The 25,772-nt window shown below is 36.1% G+C and overlaps 1 protein-coding gene across 2 annotated transcripts in view; it reads right to left on the reverse strand.

Moving 5' to 3' along the window:
* The window catches only part of KAT6A (lysine acetyltransferase 6A), a 109,220-nt gene that overhangs the window by 11,393 nt on the left and 72,055 nt on the right, over window positions 1–25,772 (reverse strand). For both annotated transcript variants that reach the window (XM_088020971.1, XM_088020970.1), the window contains exons 9-12: window positions 11,123–11,238; window positions 4,239–4,380; window positions 2,593–2,754; window positions 1,427–1,520 (exon numbers count right to left, since the gene is read on the reverse strand). In XM_088020971.1, the coding sequence (XP_087877097.1) occupies window positions 1,427–1,520; window positions 2,593–2,754; window positions 4,239–4,380; window positions 11,123–11,238 (514 nt within the window). The remainder of the gene's footprint in view (window positions 1–1,426; window positions 1,521–2,592; window positions 2,755–4,238; window positions 4,381–11,122; window positions 11,239–25,772) is intronic.

The following is a 25,772-nucleotide window of genomic DNA, read 5'->3' on the forward strand; positions in this document are numbered from 1 at the left end:
ATAAGATTAAGGCAATAATGCTTTTTATTTTATGGGGGAAAACCTCCCTTGCATTTTTATTTGGACTACTAGATAGCAACAGTTATATCTGAATTGCTGAACAATACAAAAGAATGCCTTCGTTTTTACATAATCCTATCTGTTAAGATCGTGGTTCTTCTGTGAGTGAATCAGATGACAATTTCTCACTGAGCCAAAGCTCTCCTCACAATGACCTCTTACCCTTAAACTCTTAGTGAGCAAGGATGTCAGTGTGAGGGTGTCCCTGTGAGTGTATGGTGGTATCTGTCCTCCTGTCTAGAGCAGGACTCTCAAGAACAGAAAGAGAAAAGGCATAAATTCTGAGAGCATCAACAACAGAGATGGCAGAAGAAATGCAGTTTTTTGTCATCAAAGGAAACTACTAAAAAGCAGTCTGTGAATGATAATGTGGGAAAATAGATTACATTAGGAAAAGCAAATAAAAACAAATACTGTAATCATAGATTGCTGTTTGCGTATCTCAAAAGTATAACTAATTAGTATAATAAAATATTTTCCCCTAACTTTGCTACTTAATGGCATAACACATCCAAACATGAGTCCTATTTCAAAACAATATATTGATATTAAAGGAAATAATCTGAGTTGCACTCTCTACTACCAATCTAAGAAGGCCAAGAAAACGTACGAAATAATCCACTGAATCCAATGAAATATGGTCAGGAGTACAGTCTAAGGCCAACTGAAATAAGCTGAACTGGTCCATCTGAGAATTAACTTCTTAACACTGGTGACATAATCATCTGATATTTAGAAGAACTGCCTGTATCAAATAGTCCCTCAAAAATATCACTTTGTTATAATCAATACAGAATTTATTGTAAACATATATTTACTTTCTAAGCAAGACTATCAACACGTAAAACAAAATTCAAATTCTACAATGACTTTTTAGAGCTGTTTGGCTTTCAATGTTTAAATCAGATTAAATTATTTCCTATGCCATATATTTTAAGATTTTTTTAAGGTGTACTGCATATTTTAACCACTAGGTAGAGCCCGTAACTAAAAAATGATGAACGCATTTTCTGATAATTAGGTAACAAAAATAAGGTGAGTGCTGTACTTCTTTACTGTACTAACTTGCACAATGTATTGAGTATTGCTGTGAGTTAGAATTATCATGAAACTAAGTTCCACCTGTAAATTAAGAGTTGAAAATTCAAAGCATTTTCAACAGATCATACAAAGATGGTGTTCGGTATAAGCTATTTAAAAATATTTCATGTCTGATCAGAAGAAAAAAATTCACGACTTTAGGTTTTAAAGTCCCATACTGTGACGAAAGATACTAGCAACCAATAAATCATCTGCAAATCTCTAAAAAATATATGTATCAGAAGGCCCACAAGAAGAGATAATGAAAAATTATTATAATCCTTACTGAAATCGATGAGAAACCTGCCATAGCCCTTACGCTGGTATTGGGGAAGAATCATTATACAGGAAACGTTGTACTTCTGTTGGCAGTGCTTTTCCTGGTAAAGAAAGTTTTAAAACAACATGCGAGTAAGACTGAATAGTAATGCTAATTATTAAGAAACAAAGACTTAACAGTCAAAACCATAGCCCTGGTCCTTTGAGAATAGCATGCACATCAAGAAAGAAAATACCCCACTGGGAGGAGACAGGACAATGTTAACTCATTGCCATTACCCACAAAGCAACCACACCAGGAGAATATAAATGTAAAATAAAATTATGCCATCTACTACCATTTGCAACTCAAAGATAGTATGCCACTGCCTAAGATGAGCAGAGGAATCTGAGTCCCAATCAATCTGCAAAGCTATAAATGATGAGTTAGTGTGGCACTCCAGAAATGGGAAAATTCATCTACCACTTCAAAGACCTCTTATTTCCTGGTCTGGTGCTACACAGGGCAGTCCCATCTCCCCATCAGTTGTATCTAACTTCACAAAAAAAAATCTCAAAATGTTGGGGATAGACACTTTTAAAAAATCAGGCAATATATATAAAATTATACTTAACTTCTGAAATAGACAACTGACAGAAAGCTGGTACTCCCACTTAACTATTTCATACGCTTAGATTTTATCATAGGATAGCTTAAATAAAAGTACATCTTTTATGTTGTTTGACTACAAAAACACCTTCTGTTCTCCCCAAGAGAATGGAAGATTATAGGAAGAAGAGAAAATATCCGTGAATAAAAATGGCTTATTCTTATTTCTATTCTTCAAATTTAAACTAGGACAAGATTTAAAATGAGAAAGAGCTCACAGAGGTATTGACTGTGTTTATTTCACAAGTTCTAGCTATTATTACCATGGGACTAGAAGGCATTTAAAAACTTTTCCTCTTGAGTATAAACGGCAGCTCATGTTCCTAGGAGAGTACAGTCTGTTGAATGTTACTAAGCACCTTCGAGCACTTGGTACATTTCTGAATGTTCCTTCATTTTCCTTTCCAAAAAGCTAGATGGTACCCAGAAGGTGCTGCATTGTGTAGTGTCTCCCAGTGAGAACTGACAAAAATTGTTTCAGATTTCCATGTGAATTCAAACAAATTTTAAGCTGATATACTTACTTTAGAAAAGTAGCCAACAAGGTGGCAGCCCTTGACATCATTCTGTGTTAGTACATAAAAAAGAAATGGCTCCACGTCATAATAGAGTGTTTTGTGGTCAAGAAACAACTTTGCCAAGAGACACAGGTTCTGACAATAAATGGTACTCACATTCCCATCAACCTAGAGGAAAATAATAGAACAAAATGATGAGGAAAGTGGCTCTTTAGTTCTAGAATAATAATACACATCACTTACAAATACCTGTGAGTATCCACAGTCCAGCCTAAGAGAAGCTGTCAGTGATCAGAACCTGGAAGCTATCCTTCCAACAGCAGAATTAGGGTACCTGCTGTTTTAAGACAACTAAATATATAAAATACTCTACTTCAACAAAGTATGACAAGGAAATGATGACCCTTTTAAAAATTGCATTTTCTGCTTTTATAACAAGACTGGCTGCAGTAATACCTCAGATGGCAAGCTGATCTGATTCATTTTTTAAAGTAATTCAACAAAAGATCTAAAAGCAACCTCTTCTAAAATACATTTGTTAAGTAAAACAAGGTCTAACTAAAGTCTCTATGCCAGCAGCCAGAAGCAATGCAGTCTGACTGCCACAATCAGATTTACCCCCAAACAAAGCTATTTTCAGGAGTATGAACTATTGCCAGAGGCACCAAGCAGGTTCCCTAGGTGGGAACTTGGCAAATGAGATATTTCTTGGAACCGGGTTGGCCAAGACCAGGAGCACTACAGTGTATTTCTCCTGACACACCTGTGTTGTTGGAGTTGCCAGAGCTTGCTCTTTTACGCAAATGCCAATGGATGCCCACATTAAACCCTACAACATTGCTATTTAAGGACAGAAACCTCCTCAACAATTTCAGTAATTTAGTATTACTTCTTTTAAAATACACACCAATATATGCTTAAGGTGAGAAGCAGTCTGTCTGCTCTTGGGTATTCTGAAACAGTATTGTAAACCACACCCTTCCTCCTCCCCCCAAAGTGAAGAGCTCCGCTAGTGCTCCCCTAAAATGAAGGTGTAGGGAAAATCAAGAAAGTTAGAGACTGAGCAGATCCCAACAATCTGAAATTCTATCATCACAGTCATTAACAGAACTGAATACATGGCAGGTACTCAAATTAATACCTGGCGATGACACCACAAAACTGAGGCTCAAGAAGCTAGGAACCCATGACTGACAACAGAATCACAGACATAGCCTAAGTGATATCATCATGATGAAGTGAAAAAAAAAAAAAATACTTTTGTATCTTTACAAAGATTTACTACAGCTATTAAATATACCTCTACAAAATATTCCTTTAAGTAGAGCAAGAGAACATTTTTCATTTAGATACCACTTCATAGATTCTAAGATGCAATTTTATCACATCTAAACATAAACAATCAGTTGGCATTTTATAATCAGATGGAATCCTGAGTTATAGAATAATTTATTCTGATATCAAGCTGGTGTGACCCTGGTACCATTTGGGTTGGCCTAATTCTGCTTCTCATAACAGCTGAATCATCGGACTCAATCGTTGAGTACAACAGTAAAATAACATTTCAAAAAAATCCAAGTACAATTAGACACAGTATAGGCGGCACTACGTTCGAAATGATAGGAAGACAACTATAAAAATATCTACTTTACCTCAAAGACAGAAATATTATTTTTTCTGTAAATCTCATTGGCAGGAGGATGGAACCAACCACATTTCTTCATGTGCTGCTGGAGAATAGTTCTACTTTTCATATATTTTAGACAGAATTCACAAAGATACAATTTAGGCAGCCTGTAAATAATAATTAAACAAAAAAAGACAGGGCTTTATAAGACTGTAAACTTTCACAACTATCCTTTTTTGACTCTCATTACTACTCAAGTAAAAAGGTGGAGAATGTATTGTCATCCCCATTAATCATATGAAAGAGAGAAAACAAACTAAAGATAAAACTAATTTGGTTAACAGCATCCAACTAATTAACAAGGAGGGCAAGGGTGAGAAGTAAAGAGATCCAATTCAGTGATCTTCCTATTAGACTAACACTTCCCAGGCTTTTTTAAAATTTACCCACTTGGCAGACAGCGAAAATCTCATATTCTCCCCTCCTTTGATAATCTCTACTAAGTAGAAAATAAAACCTACCTTCAGAACACCCCAATAAGTGAAGAAGATTTTTGTCAAGGTATATACTGTCTTCCTTTACTTGATCATTTATCCATTTTTTCAGAACAACATGGGTTTGGACATCCACTCATATGTGGATTTTTCTTGATAAATACAGTACAGTAATATAAATGTATCTTCTTTATGATTTTCTTACTTTATCTTCTCTCTACCTTACTTTATTGTAAGAATATAATATATAGTACATGTAACACAAAATATGTTGACTGTTTATGCTATTGGTAAGGCTTTTGGTCAATAGTAGACCATAAGTTAAGTTTTGGGGGAGTCAAAAGTTATACATGGATTTCTGACTGTGTGGGGAGTTGGTGCCCCTAACTGCAGTGTAGTTCAAGGGTCAACGGTACTACTGAGTGTCAGACCTTGGGTTAGGTGCACTAGGTATAGAGTGCTGAATAAAATGGATATAAAGTGGGTATTATAAAAGCAGACTTTATATATCTTTTTAAGTATAAAACTATAATAATACATCTTTTCAAGTTAGGACATACAATATACTACCTCCTTCCTTCGACCCCTGAAATTCTGGCTTTCCCTCTGGTTAAATATCCCATTAAATTCTGCAACTTAGAAGTCTACTATTCAACAAGTGAAATAAAAGTTCAAATTATTCTTTCAGATGTTCTGTTATTAATTTATATTTATACAATAGTCAAGCTATTTTAGCAGTAATTTAATAGGACTTCTTTACAATGTCCCGTTTATGAGAAGCTAGGCAATAGTGACTGGATCAGTTCATAAAGTAACAGAAATAATATAACCTAAATTAAAAGTCAGTGGCTTTTATACCTATTTTAGTGTAATCCAGAAGACCATGTGGCTCTTCTATTATAAAATACACACCTCATTTATCCTCAGCACAGACCTCCCTGCATCCTGAACTGTGTCCAGAACTGGTCATGCCTTGGTAATCTGAGATCTGATACTATCATTAAAAGCTACATATACAAAAATACTAGATATGATGACAAAAACTATAATCCAAATTACCGCATTTTCTCTCAAATACAGAAGTATTGAAGCTGAAGGAAATTTTAATAAACCTCATTAGTTTAGTTGCTATCAGTGTGGATAGCTTTAAGATTACACTGGAATTAAAGAAAAAAGTAGATTAACACACAAAAACGTCTAATTTGTTAAAGTGTGAAGACTACACTATTTTTTCAAGTACTACTTTGGAAGCCACTTTTAAAACATAATTATATTTTATCTGAAAACATTTAACACTCAACTGAGGCCTTTGCCAAGGTGTATTCATGGAGCTCTAGTCCTGTATGCAGTAAGTGTTTCATGCTCAAGTAAGGGTGGAAAAAGGCATGTTTGTGACTTTTTTCCTTCTCCCTTGGAGATTTACAATGCGTATTCATTCTTCCTACACAACTTCACAGCTTACTTTTAAAACTGTCATTCACAGCACACTAAAAGCTTCCAGGGAACTATTCAGGTATAATATTTCTAAGTGTCTATAATATCTAATCCTGGTTTCCAAAATCTCTCATATTAGACAAACCAATACAACCTGAAATTATGGCATTAGTACAGAAGTCATTTCAAAACAAAGTACTGAGTAAAACAAATAATAACTGGCATTACAAATCGAACTCAAGAAACAGGAGCCAAGAGCACTGCAAAGAAAGGTTTCCTAGGTGACTCTTACTTCCTTTGCATGCTGCCTCAAAATTCTACTACTCAGAGAAAGAATGGCAGTAAGATAGATAGTTTTTACCACCAAAATTAAAAAATCTCAAAACGAAGTGGCCCCAATTATAAACTTCATCATCTAATGTGGGCACTAGATATACTAACAGAGTCTCAGAGCTGACCCACAACTGCCAGACTATTTTTCTGAATATGTGGATTTTGAATAATTTCTTCTGAAAAGAAAGGTAGAACCCTGGGTAATTAATGGCATCCTCCTTCTTCCAACTACCCTTACCTTTATTTACTGGTGCTAAATTCTCAATGAGCAATTTTACCTTGTTGCAACATAAAGATATAGAAGAATCTGTGAATACAGTTTTGTTTTGAGAGCTAAATATCACAACTAAATATTCCCTACAATGTGAATCTGAGCAACATAAACAAAAACCTGGGAAAAAAGGAAGGAAGAGTGACAGACCACTAAACTTTCCAGATTATGCTAAAGATAAATGCCAACATTAAAAGCATCCAATTCAACTTTTAGGTCTTGGTATAGAGACATGAAAATAAAGTACAACTTATTTTGTAAGGTCTATGAAAGAAGGTCTAATTTTTAAAGCTCTCGCAGTAAGCAAGTTGTTCAAGGAAACCTAAGAAGGAATGAAATCTATAAAAAAATTACTGCCAAGTCTTATCTGGTAAATTATAAGCTCATGCTATTTCCTTGAAAAGCAAGATGTGTGATAGTTTCTTGAGTAAAAAAAAACTTCAGCAAATCTTAGTATTTGAAAAATAACAAAGTAAAAGCAAGCATCATAATCTACTTGATTCCAATTCAGTTCTTGCTGAAAACATTTTAAAGCCTCTTACTTTATTATAACCAAGCCCACTGGGATGACACTGTTAGTCTAAAGGGAATCATCTGATAAATGATTTATGTTTTAGTACAGTTCATATGGCTGAAGTTCTTTCACTGAAAAAACACATCCTATAGAAAGAATATCAGATCATATGCAGTGAAGTATAGTTATAGAGAATATGAATATTCTTCGCCCTAAAGAATCCTGCTGGGTGCTGCTGCTTTTTGTCATTGCCTTCCTGACAGAGCAACGAGGCCTTGACTAACAAATAGATGTATGGTCGCTTTGATCAACTGCATCATGGGGTGTAGCTTCCAAACCTGAAATTGATTCTAGAGTCAGCCACTCTGCTGATACCCTAGCATGTGAAGCATGCCTAGCATGTGAAGGCAGGACTGGGCCACAACTGTATGCACTTTAGAAGCATTGCTTCCCTTACTTCTAGGATGATGCAAATATTCTTCCCAGGAACTCCTATGGTATCTTCTTGGCTTCTGAACATTGCCCAAGATAGTAGCAATTTGTGTAGTCTTTATAATAGGTCTACTTGTAGTAAAATTTTAATACAACAAAAACTCTATCAAATATTACTTAAATCAAAGATCATGGTAAAAGCCATGTGAGATCAATGTAGATAAAGATGCTATATGGAGTAGTGCAAGCTTGATGGTAAAAGGTTATGCCTATGTGGTTAAGAGAAAAGTGAGACTAAATCCTGGTCCTGCCACTTATAAATATGGTCTTGAATATGTTTGCAGGGCCCTGGTCTGGAAAATGAAGATAGATATATCTACCTCTCACAGAATTATTCCAGAGATGTTTAGTCCAGTACCAAGCTCAATGATGGTTACTAAAGCTACTATTAATTTATGATTAATACTATGAATAGTTTTATTCTTTCATTCATTTTATTTCATAAATGAAATAATGCTCAGCTTTAGTAACTGGGGCTGTAAGTAATCTATGCATCAAATCAAGTCAGGAACAGGATCAAAAGGGAGAGGAAACTTCCCAAGCTACTTAATTACAATCCTTTAGGACTTCAGTATGATCTCCTTGCAAAAAGGTTATTATGAAATAAGTTCTAAACAGCTCAGGAGTAGGATACCCCATGATCACAGTTACTCTTGCCTTCAGCCCATCTATGTCATGTTTTAGGGGATTCTCTATGAAACCTGTTTGCCATATATGAGCATCACATGGCCCTGTTGGAGAAACTTAGGTTAAAACTCTGGTTTATACTATTCAATGTCTAAGACTTAACCATAGTGCTCCACACGAAGCGTTATTGGCTTCAATGTTGTTGTTTCATTTTGTTTTGTTTTTTAGGTCAAAGATGCAAGATTACTTAATATACAATGCACACACAAATATCTGGATATTATGGGAAATAATGCACAATCCCACTTCCCAAAAGATTTTCCTTTTGGGATCTTTTTTATTTGCTCCAACTGTTCTGTTCTTGCATGCTTTGGGATTTTGAATTTTTTAAAAAGTGTTCAAAACCTTGAATATCAAGAAAATAACTTAGAAGTAATTTAGCACAGAATAATAAATAGTCATTAACAAAGTAAGGACATAGGTTTTTTTATTTGGAAAACGTAAGGTCTCTAAGCATTTTAGCCAACTCAAGTTTAATAGAACAAGCCTAATAAACTTAATTTAAAATTAGACATATGTATTTTTAAAATGTAACTAGGAGAATTATGAATAAAGAAAAAGTCATAATTACTTAAGAATCTATTAAACTATAGAGTATTTTTTGATGGAAAACTCAGGGAACACTCCACAATGGATAAAGAAATGTACTAAATGTCTAAAATTTATTTAAGAAAATATCTAAAATTTTATTCAAGAAAGTTAATAAATTTTACAGTTCCTATCCCACTGCTGCTTTCTAATGATTCTTATTTATTGGTTATTTATTTTTCTGTAGGCAATGTTTATTAAGAATAAACTGATAACCAATTCCCTCAAACCTGATAAAGAGATCAGGTTCTAGTGACAATCTTATCAGAATAAAAAACATTTTTAATGAAGCCTTTTCATATCTTAAAAGACAACAGCCTCATGGTTCCATTCTCATTCTCTTGAAAAGCAAGTGCTGAGGCTGGCTCTCTAGTACCATCTCTGAGTAAATTTCCTCTCCTCTCCTTGAGTACAAGAGTCAAGGTGCCTATGGTTTCAATCTCTCTGTACCACAATCCCTGCACCAGCTGATACGCATGCACACTGAACAAACTTTGTTGTCTAAGTCGAGCATGCTTTTTTGATTTGGACAGCTTGCAAAGAGTTCACTAAATAATAATAATTATTTCTTTAAACCTAACGAAGAAATTAATTCCTCAGCATATTTCTTCTTGATCCTATAATTCTCTGAATATCCAGAACTCTTGAGGAATTGCCTTGAGTACCTGAGTTCTGTAGTTGAGGAATTTCCTGCCCTCTTTTTTAACATATATAAATACATAATCACATATCATGTAATCTTCTTTTAACAAACTCATGTTAATTTTTGTTTTCCCATGATATAAACAGAGTGCTGCCTTACAGCTCTAACACAGTGTTTAGGGCTAACTAACCCTACAATAATTGGCTCTCAATTGCTGTTTCATGAGCTCGTGTGTTAGCTTCCTGAAATTTTGCTTTCTCTTCTTTTTTTTTCCCCCCAGTCACTGAGGTCTGTGTCCATAACATTCTCACTCCTGTTTTTTCTACTTCTGCTTATATCTGGAAACCAGTTATCAAATTATGTGGAAAGAAAAAGTAAAAACAACACTGAGTTTTAGTTTTGTTTTTTTTTTTTTTAACAAATATACTAGCTTATTCCCAGCTTCTGGAAATAAACCATGTTAAAGCACTCTGTATACTGTAAAGCACTAAATAAATGTTGTAATTACCTGTGCTAATATTTTGGACTAGCAATGTCACTAGATAGGTAAAAAGCCACATAATGAGAGTACTCTGAACATGTATTTAACTCACAGAGCACTTATTATTCCTTACAACACTCTGCTAAATGGGAAACCTGAGGCATAAGTAGTTTACAAATTAAAGAGAACATTAATGTGACTGTTATACTTTAAAGTTTAATTTTTTGACCAAAACTTATTTTTCAAGTCTTTTAAAAATTCCAACCCTAAAGGAAAAAAATACTATCTGACATTACTGAGCACTTATCTCCTAAGTGATTTACATGTTTTAAATCAATTTAATGTTCACAATAACCCCTATGAGGTGAATACTATTTTTACCCCCATTTTGCAGATGATGATACTGAGGTACAGGCTAGTTGGGTAACTTCTAAGGTTATACAGCTTACAAATGTCAGAATTGAGTCCTGAAACCAATTTGGCTTTACTAAAAATGCTGCCTCATCCCAAAAAGCTGGTGACTGATTACTTTTTATGTCTTGAAAGCCAAGCTATTTACATGTAATATTATCGCATACCATTCGTCCAATTATTCCTGGGAAAACAAACCATTCACTAAGTTTGTTAAATTATAAAAATTTAGGTAAAAGGCTACTCAGTGGAACTTTATTTATACTTCAGTAGTGTGAAGTATGAAGGCAAATTTCTCTTAAAGAAAAAATGTTTCCCTGTTGTTCTGACCATGTGTCAGGTTTCCAATTTTAAGTAACAGCTTTTGGACAGGTTACAGAAAAGAAAATCTAAAGCCAACTGGTATTAAGTGGCTGCCAAAATATGCTGCTACTATGGACATTTAAAAGCCACCAGTTTCCTCAAATGTATAAAGATGAGCGGACTAAAATGTCCCCAAGATCTAGTGTTGGGAGTTCTATGAATCTAAAATTAGAAGGTAAAGGGTTTCTCAAAACATACCTTGAGTATTCTTGAGGATATGGGGAGGAGTACCAGGTGTGAATTTCATACTTCCCAAACTCAATGACAGAGGGACAGCGGACTTGTGGATCAGGGGGACCAGTCACTCCAACTTTCTGTGCAGTCAAAAAATACATCACAAAAGTTAGCTAAATTAAATCTACTGGGATAGATATTTTAAAAAGCTGAAATTAAATGTTGTCCTCTCAGGATTCCAAAGAACAAAAAAAAGCCAGGAACAAACTAACAAGTTTTGAAATAAGCTGTATTATTTTTTGTAAACAGGGTACTCAAATGGAGAACAAAAATGCTAATAAATCTTTTAGAACCAAATGCAACTGGTGTCATTCCATTTTCCATATTTAATAAGATTGCGAATATTTTCCGCAATTAAACTCACTCCCTTAATGACTTAGTTGTTAAAGAGAAGCTGCTGGCATTTGGGGATAGAAGACAAAGAATAATTTTTAACGAGGGAGAAGGAGCTCTGAACACTTGCCATTGTCATACAGACAGTGCCTTACCAGACAACAGAAAACGACCCACTGAACATGTGAGCACATAGAAAAGAGTGACTATTTGGTTTGGGAAGGTAGGTAATATTAAAAGAATATGACAAAACAAGTACCAAAAGAGTCTTTAATTCATTTTACACTGCCCCTAAAATTCCCTTCATTAGTAGCTCTTCACAGATTTAACAACAAAAATACTTTTATACACATACTGTTATCCCTTTTATCTACTTTCTGTTCATAATGAAAACAATCTCTATGCCCCTATCTCTGCAATAACCTGAACCACATTATCTAAAAGAATAATTTGTAAAGCCTTTATGACTTCCACACCAGCAATTTAAATATAAGCCACTGCTGATGACTACAAAGATCAGGTTTTAAAACCTTAAATTCAAGAGCAATCTGATTTGTTCTATAACCAATAGAGGAATAGATTCATACATATATACATGTATATGGGTGAGTATATTATGTATATTATATATTGTATATTTATCATAGATACCCCATAAACATTCATTTAAGATTAAGCATTGGGGTGCCCAGGTGGCTCAGCTGGTTAAGTGTCCACTCTTGGTTTCGGCTCAGGTCATGATCTCGGGTTGTAGAATTGAGCCCCACCTAGGGCTCCGCGTTCAGTTCACAGTCTGCTTGTCCCACTCCCTCCCCCTCTGTATCCTCCCCCACTCTCTCTGTCTCTCTCTAAAATAAGTAAATAAATAAAATCCTAAAAAAAAAAAAGACAACAGTAACACTGACTTAAGAAAAAGAGTTAGAATTTAGCCCAAACACAGTATTAAAAACCCTTCATCAAAAGAATAACAAACATTATCCTTCAACTTTATGCTTTAAAACCAGAGAAATTTATTAGAAGTCTCTTGTTGGAGCCCACAGACAGACACACCTCCACACACCCCTACACACTTTCTAACAAAACAGAAAAGATCAGATACTTTTATTCACTGTTTTATGTAAACTCATTTAAGGAAGAGGCTCTTCACTACAACTAATAGGAGAACTCTCCCTGGCCTTTCTAACCATTTTCTTTTACAAAAAGGCCAAGGGATTTATCTCAGGTTTCATACTGGAATACAGCCAGGTGAAACCTCAACCTCTTCCTTAGACATCTCAAAACAAAAGACAAACATCTATTAGTTGGATCAATTGTGTTATGACACCAAGGAGTACTGCGGCTCTTCCAAATGCAAAAATCATTAAAAACAAACACACAGGAGGGGAAGAATGAAGGGGGGGAAATCAGAGGGGAAGACCAACCATGAGAGACTATGGACTCTGAGAAACAAACTGAGGGTTCTAGAGGAGAGGGGGTGGGGGGATGGGTAGGCCCGGTGATGGGTATTAAAGAGGGCACGTTCTGCATGGAGCACTGGGTGTTATAGGCAAACAATGAATCATGGATCACTACATTAAAAACTAATGATGTAATGTATGGTGATTAACATAACATAATAATAAAAAAAATCCACACACACAAGACAGGATTAAAATAAGATTTTTTCATTTCTCAAAACCAAAATAAAACTTGTAAAAAGGCTTTTAAAAACACTGTTCTTTAAACTACATTCCAGAATCAAGTACTCTAATTCATAAAGTAGCATCTTTTTACCTATCTTCACAGCTCAAAAAAAAAGAACAGTATAGAAAGTATCAGAATAACAAATATCAGAAAACAACTTCCTGAGCCAAGGATCAAATACAAAGCACAGAGGTTGAAAAGATGCACCTGCTGAGGCACTGCCTGTCCTTTGAGAGCTTTCCCATCAGCTGCCCGTGGCTCTTCCAGGAGGATGCCCGATGTAAAAGTGGATAGCCAGTTCCAGTATAACTGTTTGCACATCACCGCCACTCAAGAGAGTCTGTGTAAAACTAGATTCACGGCAGACCTCCCCACCGCCTTTACCTATCCTCACCTTTCTGCACTGTGAAATGGCTGGCACATGCGCTCATCCACCTCTGTCCTCCACCACCATCTCCAACTCCCTTATGAAAGCCTCAAGAGCCTGTGTACTTCCGTTTACTATGGTTTACAAGTTAACAAAGGCTCTCTGCAGTGAGGAAGCAACAGCTGCATCCAAACCACTCATTAACTCAGTCCTTGCCAAAACCAAACTGTCAAATCTGAAATGAAAGGCACCAGGGTGGCTCAGTCAGTTAAGCATCTGCTCAGGTGGCGATCTCAAGGTCCTGGGATACAGCCGCCCCCTCCCCCACTGGCAAGCTCCTTGCTCCACAGGGAGTCTGCTTCTCCCTCTCCCTCTGCAGTCCCCTCAGCCCCCTGCTTGTGCACTCAACAAGTGCGCTCTCGCTCACTCTCTGTCTCAAATAAATAAATGAAATTTTCTTCAAAAATCTGAATGACAAGGTTAGTTTTGCTAGGTTTTATTTTTAAATTTCAGCCAAAATACTCTCTCATTAAACACGCAGCTTTCTAAAGCAGCAGCTATCTAGTATAATCAAGAACACAGGGCCACCTGGGTGGCTCAGTTGTTAAGCGGCTGCCTTCAGCTTAGGTCATGATCCCAGGGTCCCCCATGTTGGGCTCCCAGCTCAGCGGGAAGCCTGCTTCTCCCTCTCCCTCTGCCCCTCTCCTTCCCCCTCCCCCTGCTTGTTTTCTCTCTCTCAAATAAATAAAATCTTGGAAAAAATGCACCAAAAAAATTTTTTAATTAGAATTCTGCCACTTTGTGCCTCCTTTTCATTTGAATATGCCAACATCTTGAAATGATGACATATATTCCAAATCAGAATGGACCTTTCAATCTAAGAAAGTAAGGGTGGGGGGCACTAAACCAAAAGGTAACTTTAAATATGCCTATTCTAGATAATAAAACTTTTATTACTAGTTTATGAGAAAAGATTATTACTCTTCTGCAAATACTCCATCTCCACCAAATGACTCGAATTCTAATTTCCAATATACAGAAGCAACTCTTGCAGTACCCTCCAAATCCAGATCTGGTACAAACATGAAAATTACAGTTGATCTACAACTGATATACAGTTCCGCTCCCTTCCTCTTGCCTTCCATCAGATAGCTCCCCCTCAACTTTCCCTTTCCATTCCCCACAGAAGAATGGCATTTTGAAGTGGGAGTGGAGGGCGGGAGTGTACCCTTATTATTAGTATGAGAGTGAAGTGTAGGGAAAGAGAGGTCTTTCTGGTATTTGAATATTTTCCTATAGAAACACTCTAATAAAAAAGGATTTGGGGCAACACGCCATAATCAGATACACTAATATTTCTTTAGCAGAGCATATGAATATTCATATTAAATGGGATAAGTAAAGAATATGTACAGTCTCATGTGAATTCATACCATGTTTTGCCAACAGTTCTGTTTAGTGAGATCTTACTGTAAAATGAGTTATATATATTTTTTTTTCATTCTCCACAGAAGATATACAGATGGCCAATAAGCACATGAAAAAAAATCACTAATCATTAGGGAAATGCAAATGCAGACCACAATGAGCTATATCACTTCACACCTATCAGGATGGATACTATCAAAAAAAAAAACAGAATAACAAGCATTGGAGAGGATGTGCAAAAACTGGAATCCTTGAGCAGTGCTGGTGAAAATATAAAACGGCGCAGGCACTGTGGAAAACAGTTTGGCAGTTCCTCAAAAAAACAGAATTTTCATATGAACCAGTAATATATAAAAGAATTGAAAGCAGAGACTCAAAACAGGTATTTGCCCACCCATTTTCATAGCAGCATTATTCACAATAGCCAGAAGGTAAAAGCAACTTAAGTGTCCATCCGATGAATGGATAAAACATTCATGGTATAGATACCAAGTGATAAATATACATATAAATTCCGGTAAGGGAATTCTGAATGAACATGGATGAACCTTAAAGAAGTTATGCTAAGTAAAGTAAGCCAGACACAAAAGGGCAAATATTTTATGATTCCACTGAGGCCTACCTATAGGAGTTAAATTCAAAGACAAAAGGTAGAATAGTGATTGCCATGGGCTAGGGGAAGGAGAAAAGGGAAATTACGGTATAATGGGTACAGAGTTTCAGTCTGGGAAGACAAATAAATTCTGGAGATGGATGGTGGTGATGGCTGCACAACAGTGTATACACATACTTCATGCCACCAGACTGTATTCTTAAAAATAGTTAAGATGGTAAACTTTATGTTATTTCTATTTTAACCACAGTAATTTTTTGTTAAGTTTTCAGTAATCTGGATCTCAGAATTGTCGATATGATTACAGACTACTTCCTGTCTCTTTCTTCCCCAATGCCTTTTTTGTTTCTCTACCCTCAGATATTTCCCTTGTTTTACCATTATATACTGATAAAGTCTAGGGTTTTATCTTCAGCCCTATTATCCTTTCTCTCCCTAAGACCTCTCTAATCAGTGACCCTACCAGTTTTTCACTCTGCGTATGCCCTCTTTTCTCCTCATCCAGCTTAGATTCCAAGGTCTTTTACTGAACCTCATCTTTGCATATATCCTTATCTTTCCTGCTTTTCTCCCGATGTAACAACAAAATCCCAACTCTGGTTAAATTCACATCTCCACATAATCCAACATCTGAATATGGTGAGAGAAAAACACAGAATCACACTGTTCTCAATTTATATTTCTTAACTAACCTCAAATGGGCCCTTTGATGCTTCTCTAACTCTATTCACTCTCCCATTTTCCTTAAAAATTACTTCATACTTTTTCCTATCTCCTCAAGCCTCCAACACCTCTTAGCACATCTTCATTTTCAATCAATGCCTTCACTTCCTACTACACTAGAAAACTAAGAAGCAGTCAAAAGAGAACTTCCACGCTTTCCAAAGCCACATCTGCATGTCTACCCTTTGCGCCCACAAAGCCCATCGTTCCTTAATACTACAGCTCAACTGTCTGTGCGTCAGTGCCTCCACTCGCATATTGGACAATTTTCCCTTCCCTCTTTTGCATCATCAGGTTTTTCTCCTCTAGATCATTTCTATCAGTATATAAACAACTGTCATTTCTTCCATATTTAAAAAAAATGGGTACATTCTTTTGCCTTCACATCTTCAACCAACCATTCTCTTTCTCTGTTCCCCTTCATTGCAAACTATATCAAAAGAGTAGCCCCATATTACTTCTATAACCAATTTCTCTTCTTCCATTCCTTTTTGAACAAGCTCCAACCGCCTTCCCCTTCCCTCATGGAAATTGCTTCTCAAGTTCACTCCCATGTTACTAAATCTGATGGTCAATTTTCAGTCCTCAATTTACTTGATGAATCCACAGAATTTTCCATTCCTTCCTTCTTGAAGTAGTTTTTTCTCACTTCGTTTGTAAGGAACCAGTATCTCCAAGATTTTCCTCTTCCACTGGCCATTCCTTCTTTCTCCAATTTCTAAAAGTTGGAGTACCTCAGGACTCTGAGCTCAGAGCTCTGCCCTTTCCTTTGGTGACCTCATCTAGTCTCCTTCCTTTTAGTACCACCAACTTACTGACAAGTTCTACATTTAAATTTTTGGCCCAGACCTACACTTTGAACTCCAGACACATATATCCCACTGTCTACTTGATATCTTCTCTCCTGAATGCCTTATAGGAATCTTAAGTTCAACGTGTTCAAAATCAAACTCCTGACTTTTTTTCCTCAAACCTGCTCCTCCATAATTTCTTATGATCCCATAACCATCAGCATATCCTAATGGTCTACCACCTTCAAAACATAATCAGAATTCCAATTCTACCTCTAACACTATGTTCCAAACCACTGTATCTCCTACTTGGATAATTCTAATAGCCTCCTAAGTTTCCTTATTTTTGTATTTCTGCCTCAATCTACATAGAAACCAGAGTAATCCTGTTCAAACTTAAAAGTCACTCTTCTACTCAAAATCCTCCAAGAGTTGGTATCTCACTCAGAGTAAAAACCATAGTCCTTATAATGACCTAGAAAACCCTATCATATCTGACCTCCCAATACCTTTCTGTTCTCTCATCACCTAATTTCTATTCTACCTTGTACTTACTCGGTTCCAACCACACTGGCCTTTTTTGTGTTTCCTTGACCATGCCAAATACAAATCCCAGTTCAGGGCCTTTGCATTTCTGCTCCCCTGTCTGGAATGTTATTCCCCCTATACTCACATGGTTCATTCTCTTACCTCCTTCAGGTTTCTGTTAAATGTCAGACAGTCCCTAACCCAACAATTTAAAACTGCACAAAGCCAACCTTTGCCTCTGAATTCTCTCTCCCTCCCTCGTTTTTTCTCCATAACACTACCACATGGTATACTATTTACTTTAACCTAGCCCCAACCCAACTGTAAGCTCCTCATGAGGATTTAAAAAAAATCTGTTTTGTTCACTGCTGTATCTCCAGCACCTGGCAGATGGTAACCTGTACTCAGTAATATTTACTGTTAAATGTTATCTATGATAACAACCTCAGCTACTACCTACATAGTTTCATCTATCACTTGTGTGCTGATAATCTGGCATATCTCCTACCTAAAATCCTCCTGATCTGCATATCCACAGAACAGTCTACAGAAGTCCCCCATTTTAGATTTCATACAAGCCCCCAATTTATGTAAGCAGTGTGTCTTCTTCTATCAAAAAAGCTCCTCTTTCCACATTTAGTATCACCCACTCAGAACAGAAGAACACGGGGAGATTTATCTGGTTCTGCCCTCTCCTCAACCCCAACTCCCAACATCCCATCTTTCCCATTCTACCCTAAATCTTTCTCAAAATCTCTGCCTACTGGATCTCCTCCACCTTCATTTGGGTCCTAGTCACTTTTCATTCTGATTACTGTAATCACTCGATTGGTAGATATCCTTGTTCATGTCTTATTCAATCCACTGCTCACTGTATCACCAAAGCTGAGCTTCTAAACACAAATACAATTATGTCACTTTTTTTAAAGTCTTCAATAGCTCCTCAAGAACTATTTAACTACTTGAAAGAACTCCTGTAACTAAAAAATAAAGTACAAACTCTTAACAGGAACCATGGGACCTGTGTGATCTGGTCCATACTTACCATTTCAATCTCATCTCTCACTTGAACTCCAGCCAAACAAATTGCACACAACTCCAAGGGTTCAATAAGCTTTCTCAAATCCAAACTGTTCTTTTTGAAATGACTTCCTCCTCTTGCCCAATAGTAAATTCTTACTCACTCCCTCAACAGCCTGCTCAAATATCACCTCTTCTATGAAGACTCCCCTAACATCCCTAGACAGATACCTTCCTGTTCATTCTCGTTTCATCTTATGTATATCTCTATGGCGGCATGATACCATGAACTAGATTAAGAGTTAAGGATCTAGAGTCGGACTGTATGGGTTCAAATATTGATTCTGATACTAACAACTATATGACTCTAGGTAAGACAATCTTTCTAAGACTTAATTTCTTCATCTGTAAAACAGGAACAAGTAACAAGGTTGTACTAAATGAAAAAAACTCATATATAATGCTATATGTAGTATCTGGCACACAGTAAAAGGATATATATTACTAACCATATAGCTTTGTTTATAAATGTCTCTTCAACTAGAGAACAGGGACACATTTTCTATTTACCTAAGAATTTCTAGCACCTAGCACCAAGATAACTAGCAGAAACTCACATTTATCTAGTGCTCATTATATGAATGATACACTAAGCACTTTGCAAATATCAACTCATTCAATCCTTTCAACAAATCTATTAAGTAAGGTCACTCAGCAGAGGTAGGATTTGGACCTGTGCAGACCTTGCTTACATAAATTGGGGGCTTGTATGAAATCCAAAATGGGGGACTTCTGTAGACTGTTCTATATATGGATATGCAGATCAGGAGGGTTTTGGGTAGGAGATATGCCGGGTTATCAGCACACAAGTGATAGATGAAACTACATAGGTAGTAGCTGAGGTTGTTATCATAGATAACATTTAACAATAAGTATTACTGAGTACAGGTTACCATCTGTTTCTAATACGTAGGCTCTTAACCACTATCTTAATAAATAATAAAATTGTGCTAAACTGTCAAAGGAATGAATTCAAAATATATTTAACTAGCCTTTAATATACTACTTGTAATTAATGGGTAAACGCTTAAGACACTAAAGCAACCTCCCACTCCCCATCTCTAATTTCACCAGTACCAAAGAGAAATCATTCCAACAACAAAAAAGCAGTCATGGGTATACCTTTAAATCCTGGCATGCCAAGACTAATGTCCTCTTGCTAGCTTTTTTTTAAAGAGAGAGAAGGCCATGTGGTATGGAAAGGGAGAGACATCTTAAACAGGCTCCACACCCAGCTCAGAGCCTGACATGGGGCTCAATCTCACAACCCTGAGATCATGACCTGAGCTAAAATCAAGAGGCAGATGCTTAACCAACTGAGCCACCCAGGTGACCCCCCCCCCCACTACGAGCCCTCCAAAATTCAGCCCTATACTAGTCAATATATTTCTTACCATTGCCCAACAAAAATTCACTCTGTTTTATCTATCAAACTAAATACAAGCAGTTCTCGCTTTATAGGGTGCCATGTTAACTCAAACTTATGAATATCTAAACTGAGATCAAATCTCAGTCACCACAGAAATGTATAAAGAATGGACACGATTCTACTAGGCACATGTTTCCATTAACACAGTACCATGCAAAGCAAGGACTATCTGTACCATGACACCTTTATGAGCAACTACTGTGTTTTCTACATCATCTCCACAATGTGACTTGCATATATTAAGCCCTCAAGTATTTGTTGATCTCATGGACCAATAATCACAATGTCTCTATTTATAGTTGTCATTTATTCCTCAAAGCTCAACTTAATATTGTTTATCCTACCTGGTAAGCCCTCATTCTCTCCATTATACCTAAATCTGAATCATCCTTGAAGTCTGCTTCTTCTGTAATCATCTCCGATCATACCAACTCTTACTAATCTTAGTATACTCTGACCATATGGAACAATCTGTATCATTTAATATAGCAATGACTTACATTAATTCCTATTCTTATGTCACTATTTGCTGTTTATCTTCTATGTACCTTTCCCTACTTGGATTTAGTACCTGCCTTATGATTTTGATGCCTATATAACTTTTTTTTTTTTAACAGTGTAATGCAGGATGTTATTGTGATTAAGGGTAGAAGATGTGAAACCACACAGGCCTGAGTTCAAACTCCACTTCTGCCATTACTAGTTATATAACTTCAGGAAAGTCACTCAACTAAAAGTCTTGGTTTCCTCATATGTAAAATGGTAATAACAATCCTTACCTCACAGGATTAGGAGAGTTGCTGAATCTAATTTATTCCATTTCTAATAACTGTCTGATTCTTTATGCAAAGAAAACGATTATTTTAACAGTCCACACAGATTTCAAAAAATGCTCTGTTAACTTTCTACAGCCATACAAAAAAAAGCAATAAAATTCTTCAAAATTAGAAAGCACTAAAATTAGTATGGAAATATAATGTGCTATTTTGATATCTTATGTAAAAATCATTGTATATATTCCAAAAAGGCTATTATGTTCCAATGGGATGAGCTGAATACAAATGCTTCTTCCTGGTGATGGAACTTGCAAGAAAAATCATTTCCTCCAGGCCCATAAGATTACTGTTGAAAAAAAAAATTCCAGAACAAAAGCCTATACTACTAATTTCTCATACTTTTTTCTTTTCAGAGGTGGCTCTTTTTTAGTGAATGTATTCACTGTATAGCTAATGAAGAAACATAGTACCAGATAAATGATGTTCTTACTTCTCCTGAAATTAAAAAAAAAAATCAAAACCAATTAATAGATGGTCCTTTTTTATAAACATTTCAATAATTCTTAATTCATTTAGATAATGCACCATACAAAACTTCATTACTCAATAAAATCACTATGAGCAAATGTTGGATTTGCTTTTCTGGGCATATTTCTTACTACATGGTAAGCTCTATGAGAATTAAAACTGTACCTTACACCCATAGCCTCTACACCTAGCACAGTTCCTAGAACCAAGATGGCATGCAATAAATGACAGGTTGTTGGTTGGATGAATTAAAAAATTAACTCCAGTATCACTTATCTTTTACTGGTGCAGCTGTGAGATCACCAAAAACCCTGTAATCTTCCTGCAAGGTTTTTGAAACAAACTTTGAACGAGCTTCTACTAAGCCAGATCTAGTCTCTCAAAAATTACTTCATGTATTATCTTTGTAAATGTTTTCAAAACATCATATAATCTAACCAATGGTAACTTTTTCCCAATTGGCTTCAACCCACTGTCTCTATTTCATGAAGTCAGAGAACCTGGGAGTGAACCCTGGTGTCCTCTTGCTCCTTCAAACAACATATCAAATCTATCACCAAGTTCTGCTGATTCCATCTCCAGAATATATTCTAAATCCATCCACTTCTCTCCCATTTCCACAGCACCTCTCTAAGCTGCTGTCTTCTTGATCATTGAAAAAGCCTCTAAATAGGGTTTCTGTATTCCACTCTTGCCTAATTCTAATCTATTCGTCATATAGTGGCCAGAAAAAAAAAATTTTAATGCAAATCTGATCCTGCTATTTCCTTGCTAAAAATCATTCAATGGTTTCCTACTACAATTACAATAAAAACCCAAATCCTAACTAATGTCCTCAGCCTATCTCTCCAGCTTCATCTTGTGTGACTCTTTTATTCATTGTACTCAAGTTATACTGGTCTTCTTACAGCTCCTCAAATTTACGAAGTTCTTATATGCCTCAAAACATTTACACGGGCTGGAAAATTCTTCTCTTTAGCTCTTTGACTTGCTGACCTTCTACTCATCTTTTAGGTAAATTATTACTTCCTTAAAAGAGGAATCCCAACCTCCAGCAATCTAGATCAGGAAGCCCCTGTTATAATCTCTTGCTGCATTCCTATTTTCTTCCTATTACCTATCAGTTTGTAATTAAAGATTTATTTATATGACAGTTTATGTATACGACTGTTTATTGTTTTACTGTCTCGCTCATGAAACTGAAAGCTTCATGAAAGTAGAGTTTATGTCCAAAAAAAAAAAAAAGTAGAGTATGTCTTTTTGTTCATCCTACAGCTCTCATACTATGCCAGGCACATGAATACTAAATCAAAGAACCTCATGGAGAAATAACACCATCGTAAGAATTTTAGTTCACTGTCAATGAAAATAAGCTCAAATCAGAACTCAAAAATCTAGCTGTTTATTTCCTTGGTGCCAGATACACACATGGACAATCACAAGTTTAATAAAATGCTGGAAGAAACACACAGTTAGCTAGATTACTGTTGATACAAATTTATACTGTCTCCACTGGGCCTCAGCAAGGCTCAGCATCCCTTTCAACTCTTTCTAGTCAATCTTTCTCCTCACACCACTACTATTCCAACTCCTGCCAACCAGACATTTAGACTAAAGGAAGAGTAATCCAGACAGAGAGAGCAGTAAGTACAAAGGCTCCAAGGCAGGAGGGTGCTTGGTTGTCTGAGAAAGAGGAGTCCTGTGGCTGGAGTCAAGTGAACAAGGGCCAGAACAAGGGGAGTAGCCAAAGAAAAAAGCAGCCATGAGATGCTACTGGGTCTTAAAGATAAGGATAAAAACTTTGTTAAAAATTCTAAGCAAGTGCTCGCTTCAGCAGCACATATACTAAAAATTCTAAACAAGACTGGAAAACATTAAAGATTTTCTGTGCAGAGGAGTGGTATGATCTAACTTAAGTTTGAAAATGTTTACTCTGGCCCCTGTATAAAGAAGACTGGAGACTGGGGTGAGGGACAAAAGTAGAAGCAAGGAGATTAGTCTAGGGATATTACAACAGCCTAATCAAGAAATAATGGTGGCTTAGAATAAGGTAGTAAAGGAAGAAATAGACAGAAGCAGTCATATTCTGGATATATTTTGAAAGTGGAACCATTAGAATTTGCTGATGGATTAAATAGAGTATGACAGAGAGAGAGAGAGAGAAAATCAAGATACCTCTTTGGACCTGAGCAAGTAAAAAGACAAAACTGCCATTTACTCCCACTTTCCACTAAAAGAAACCAAGGATTCTTAGAGAAATGGCTGAATCTATAGCTAGAACAGTAAGAGCCGAGAACATATCGCTGTGGTCAAAAGTAATGATGATATATACAAATATTGAATCATATGTTGTACACCTGAAACTAAAAGAATGTTATATGTCAATTACACCTCAATTTTTAGAAAGAGTTGAATAAACTGGAGTTTAAAAAAAAAAAAAAAAGACAGGGAGACATGTCAAAAGGACACAGCAGCTGGCTTGAAGAGGCTCCCCTGCCCAAATCTGGAACAATGTAAGCATCAAAATAAATATCGATAGCAACAAATTATAATTCATAAAATAAGAATCAAGTCTAAATGGAATGAACAGATAAACAGGAAGAAAAAAAGCCTCTTCCTTACAGTGGAATGCCAGTTAATAAACTTCATAAAGAAATAATGGAATTAAAAAATCATCTGTTTAGCAACCAACAAAGTAATAGTTTCAGGCAAGAATCACCACTGGATGCTAAATCCAGTGGGTAAAAGTTTAATGAGAAACAGGATATTTACATGGTTTCAAAGTGTACTGCCAGAAGATACTTAGAGAAGGAAAATAATTTACAGAGAAGAAATTCTACCTTAACGAAGTATTCAGAGTTAACATCACTTGTAACAGGACACATACCTCCTGATATCACGCACAGAGGACATATCACCTCTATAGTATTTCTGCCCAAAGTGGATCACCTGAATCTCATCATGAGGAAACATAAAACAAGCTCAAAGTGGTGGACAGTCTATGAAATAAATGACCTATGCACTTCAAAAATGTCAAAATCATGGAAGATAAAGACTGAGGAATTGTTCGAGATTAAAGGAAACTAAGGAGACATGACAATTAAATGAAACACATGATCCTAAACTGGATAACAACCCAGGGCAAGTTGTTTTTTCCTTTTGCTGTAAAAGAACATTAGTGGTACAACTGATAAAATCTGAATAAAATCTTCAGATTGGATAATATACTTTATCTGTATTAAATTCCCAATTTGATGATCGTGCTATGATCATGTGCAAGAACATCCTTATTTTTAGGAAATATACACAGATGAGTAGGAATAAAAGGACATTACCATTATGTCTGCAACTTAGAAAAAAAAAGTTCCTCAAAAAAGGAACCACCACCTCCTCCTTTGACTATCCACTGAACTCCATGTAAATTTCTACTACAGCATCTATAACAATTTGTTTTTCTTATTCCTAGGAAAAGAAATGTGTCTTCAGTGGTTAAACAACCTGCCCAAAGTAGAAGTCAGTAAATGACAAACCACAAATTGAACCAAGATCCAGCTGACTCAAAGCCAATACTTTGTTAAATCATAAGATGGTAGAATGCTCAGCAAATATTTGCCATTATATTGTTTTTATTTTTCAAAAATACTCATATAATGACCTACACAATCTATTCACCAAAGGGTTTCTTAATCCAAAGAGTGTCAACCTATACAACAGGAATCCCCAGCATCAGCCTTATAAACTCTTACTTTCAAGACAAGAGACAGAACTCAACTTGGCCAACATAGTGAATTGGTGGCGAAGAAAGAAAAGACACAGGATAAATGAACATAATCCAAAAGAGCCTTTATGATCTAGCCCTTGCGCTTTTCCAATCTCATCTCTTATCATTATCTATACCTAATATTCTTTATCCTATGTGAAAATTTATTTATTCCCACAATTAAGCATGTTTTCCCCCATTTTCAAGTCTTTGCGCTTCTTTTCCGTCTGATTATATGGGAACCCATCGCTTGTCATCCTGACAAACTCGTACATAATTCTTTAAGACCGGCTCATATAGTATATTCCCTAAATGAATCTTCCTCTGACCTCCCCAGGCACAGGTAGATGCTATCCTCCCAAAACATTATTTACCCTACAATTAAGCCTTCCACATGAATGAAATTATTTATTTACAAGTCTCTCCTAGACTATACTTGAGAGAAGGAATCCTGTCATTCACTTTGGCATCTTTAGCATCTGAAGCATAAGTAGGTTCTCTGTCTATACATTTATATCTTGCTACATGTTGCAAAGGATTAAGGCAAAAGCATTTAAAAAATATTTCTAGCAGTA

The sequence above is a fragment of the Eumetopias jubatus genome, unplaced genomic scaffold (genome assembly GCF_037043125.1).
Source record: "Eumetopias jubatus isolate StellerSeaLion01/CBP00866 unplaced genomic scaffold, mEumJub1_p1.0 scaffold_2, whole genome shotgun sequence".
Taxonomy (NCBI): domain Eukaryota; kingdom Metazoa; phylum Chordata; class Mammalia; order Carnivora; family Otariidae; genus Eumetopias; species Eumetopias jubatus.